The following is a 3,393-nucleotide window of genomic DNA, read 5'->3' as shown; positions in this document are numbered from 1 at the left end:
CTTACGAGTGCAGGGACACTGAGCACGTCGCTTTCTGTACCCTGTGTCTGCATCTGTGAAACGGTCATGTCCTAAGCCTCTCAGCAAACCGGCAGGAAGATCAGAGGGTGTGTGCATGTGTGTGTGTGTGCGTGTGTGTGTGTGTGTGTGTGTGTGTGGCTGTGTGTGTGGTACTGGGGAGGGAACCCAGGGCCTTTGCATGGAGCTGCATCCCCAACCCTTTTTATTTTTTATTTTGACACAGGGTCTCACAAGTCACTGGGTTGCTCAGGCTGGGCTCGAACTTGTGACCCTCCACCTCAGCCTCCCAGAGTTCTGGGATCACAGGGTGGCCACCAGGCCCAGATAGAGGGAATTTTTAAAATAGTAATATTGATGAGCATGGTAGTTGCTGTGGTTTATATCCAGATGTCCCCTAAGAGCCTCATGCACGCAGAGGCAGGCTTGTGGAAGGCGATGGGTTTGGAAGCTCAGAGCTGCCTTGCTGTTGAAAGGCAGAAGAGCCAGCACGGGGCTCGGCCTGGAAAGGGTGGCTCTCCCTCCTCAGCTCCTCCCTCCACTCTGCTTTCTGTGTGCCAGGCCCTGAGCACTTTCTCCTTGCAATGTCCCTCTGCCATGCTGTTCTGGCTTGGAGCCAGCCAACCGTGCACCAGAACCTCTACAAACCGTAAGCCAAGGTTAGCCTCTCTTCAAGCTGTGGGTGTTGTGTTGTGTCTCAGCAGTGAGAACAGGACAGTGTACAGCTATAACTGCAGCTATGCAAGAGGCTGAGGCAGGAGAATTGTTTCAGGCCACTGTTATGGTTTGTGTCTGGATGTCCCCCCAAAGCCTCATGCAGTCATGGGGTGGGCTTCTAGAGTTTATGACTGATTCATGGTCCAATGTTGGAATTATGAATGGAGCGCTACTCCTGCCCTGGGGCGGGTAGTTCGCATACAATGTAAGGGAGGGAAAGAGCTGCCTGCCACCTTGTGCTTTTGTTGCTTTACTGTTTTCCCGCTGCCATGAACTGTTGCCCTCTGCCATGTGCCACTCTGCCTTGGAGCCAGCCAAGTATGGACTGAAATCTCCACAAACTGTGAGCTAAATAAACCTCTCCTTCCTTAATATTGGGTGTCAGGTACTTTGTCTCAGCAATGAGAGAAAAGTAACCAAGACAACCACCCTGGGCAGCTTAGTGAGAAACTCGCCAAAAAGGGGGTAGAGTGGGGATATTATAGCTCAGCGCAAAGGCCCTTGGTTCAAGCTCTGGTATCCTCAGAGAGGGAGAGGGTGAGGGAGAGACAGACAGACAGACAGAGACAGAGAGAGAGAGGCAGAGAGACAGACAGAGATAGACACACCAGATGTGCTGGATGTGTGCCCCCTCGTTAAAGAAAGTGTCCTAGGCTGTAGCCCGGCCAAGGACGCTGAGGACACAGGTGGCTGCCCTGCCTCTGTCAGAGGACTCCTCCAAGCTGCACCAGCATCAAACCCAGGCCTGGCTCCCCACTTCCTTCCCTGACACCCTGCTCAGTCCTGAAACATAGCTTATTGGGTGGCCGCTCTGACACAGGAGGGGCTGTGGAGGCCTGGAGGCTGGGCTCGGCGGTGTGCGCTGTCACTGAGCCTGGGCACCCGCAGGCCCAGACCCGAAGCTCTGAGAGGGCCCTGGGCTGGTTGGTCTCAGCTGTCCTGTCCTGTCCTGGAAAGGCCGGGGCAGCAGTCTGCTCAGCATCCAGTGCGCGCCCCGCCCTTCTGTGCACTTCGGTTTACTTTCTGCCCAAAGGGAAGGAAGAGAAGGAATCCAGGAGGTTAGCAAGCAGAGATATGAGCCCACGGGCAGCAGCGCTCTGGTTACTCGGGCAGTGGCCTGGTTACTCAGGAGGCTGAAGCAGGAGGATCACTTGAGCGTGGGAGGTGGAGGCCAGCCTGGCAAGATAGCAAGACACTTCCCCACAGCACAAGAAAAAAGCAGTAACCAAACCAGCACCCTGAGGGACTCAAGAATTAAGAGTTGACTTCAAGGGTCATTCCCTATAGCTATACACAGGACTGAACGTGCTTCTTAAGGTATATGCATCGTTCAGTAACACACAGGCTGTTTAAAACACCCAGCTCATTCGGGATCTGGGGAGGGACAATGAGACATCATCCTTTCTTTTGATTTCTGAACTTAACCAAAGCCAGGTCGTATCTGAGATGCAAAGGCCCGGGCTCTCAATATCAGGTTAGGGATGGGGGTGGCTCAGTGTGAGTGCCTGCCTTCCTCATAGGCCCAGCACCAAAACACCAAGCAAACAGCACCAAAGCTGGCCTGGCTTCAGTCTAAGCCAGCTCCACACAGAACAGTATAAGTGCTGCGCTCGGCCAGCGAACCCAGCTTCGGGAAAGTGCCGCCTGGGGTGGGATTTTGCAGGTAGCCTCTTAGCACAGCTCCTGTACTTCTCCCCCACGGAAGGATGGCAGGTGGGCTATCGCTAGAGTGTGTGTGTGTGTGTGTGTGTGTGTGTGTGTGTGTGTGTGTGTGCGGGTGTGCGCGCGCGTGCGTGGACACGGATGTGTGTGTGTGCGTGTGCACTGCCCGGCGGGGTGGGGGGGACCGGGGCCTCACCCTGCAAGGCCGGCGCTCGCTTCTGCGCTGCCCCAGCCCCGCACAATCATTTCCATGGAGCAGATTGGCCTACACATGAGGATCTAAAGCCAAAGCCCCAAAAGAAGCCCCAAGCCCCACACTGCGTGCTGTGTAGTGGGAGAAGGAAGTAGCAACTGTGACACAAGACCATTCTGCCATTCAGCAGGACACTCAGAAGATGCGGTACCTGAGAAATGTGCCCCGGGTCGGCCTGAAGAGGAAGGAGCACTTCTCCTGGTGCCCGTTGCCGAAGGGGCTGGAGATGCTGACCGGGGCGTCGGCCAGCTCCGCTGAGCCCAGGGCCTCCTGGCAGAGGGGGCAGCACCCCGGCACCCTGAAGCTGTAGATGGATCGCTTACAGTGGTTGAATTTAATCAAAGGCTTTCCAGCCTCAGTGCCTTGCATAGTGTGTGCCCCCGGGCTGCCAGGAAAGGGTTGTGGAGACTTCCTTGCCCTCCTTACACAGCTGGCTGCACTGCTCTGCTGAGTAACCTGATGAGGGTGGCGTCACCAAGCCTACCGGGAAATGGAGTTAACCAGTAACCAGGCCACCCCAGACTGAGTTCTTAAAGAGCTAGTTCTCATTTGTGCTCGGTGACCAAGTTTCTTCTCCCGAGGTCCTGTACATTTTGCCCCTGGTGACAGCCAGCTCCTATTCATCTCTCAAAACCCTGTTCTTCCGTACAGGCTTTCTCAGCTTCTGCCAGTGTTTCCTTGCCCTGCCCTCTGGACTTCTGTTTTAACCAGAACCTCATTATTTAATGAGTCTTTTGATTTTA

The 3,393-nt window shown here is 55.0% G+C and overlaps 1 protein-coding gene across 1 annotated transcript in view; it reads right to left on the bottom strand.

Moving 5' to 3' along the window:
• The window catches only part of Mkrn2os (MKRN2 opposite strand), a 7,917-nt gene extending 4,794 nt beyond the window's left edge, over window positions 1-3,123 (bottom strand). The window contains exon 1 of the mRNA XM_005387110.2: window positions 2,802-3,123. Coding sequence (XP_005387167.1) covers window positions 2,802-3,019 — 218 coding nt within the window. The 5' untranslated portion in view covers window positions 3,020-3,123. The remainder of the gene's footprint in view (window positions 1-2,801) is intronic.
• Window positions 3,124-3,393: the final 270 nt, after the last annotated feature.

The sequence above is a fragment of the Chinchilla lanigera genome, unplaced genomic scaffold (assembly GCF_000276665.1).
Source record: "Chinchilla lanigera isolate Chin_1 unplaced genomic scaffold, ChiLan1.0 scaffold00028, whole genome shotgun sequence".
NCBI lineage: Eukaryota > Metazoa > Chordata > Mammalia > Rodentia > Chinchillidae > Chinchilla > Chinchilla lanigera.
Note: the sequence above shows the minus strand (reverse complement) of the source record. Positions and strands in the feature narration are given on the sequence as shown.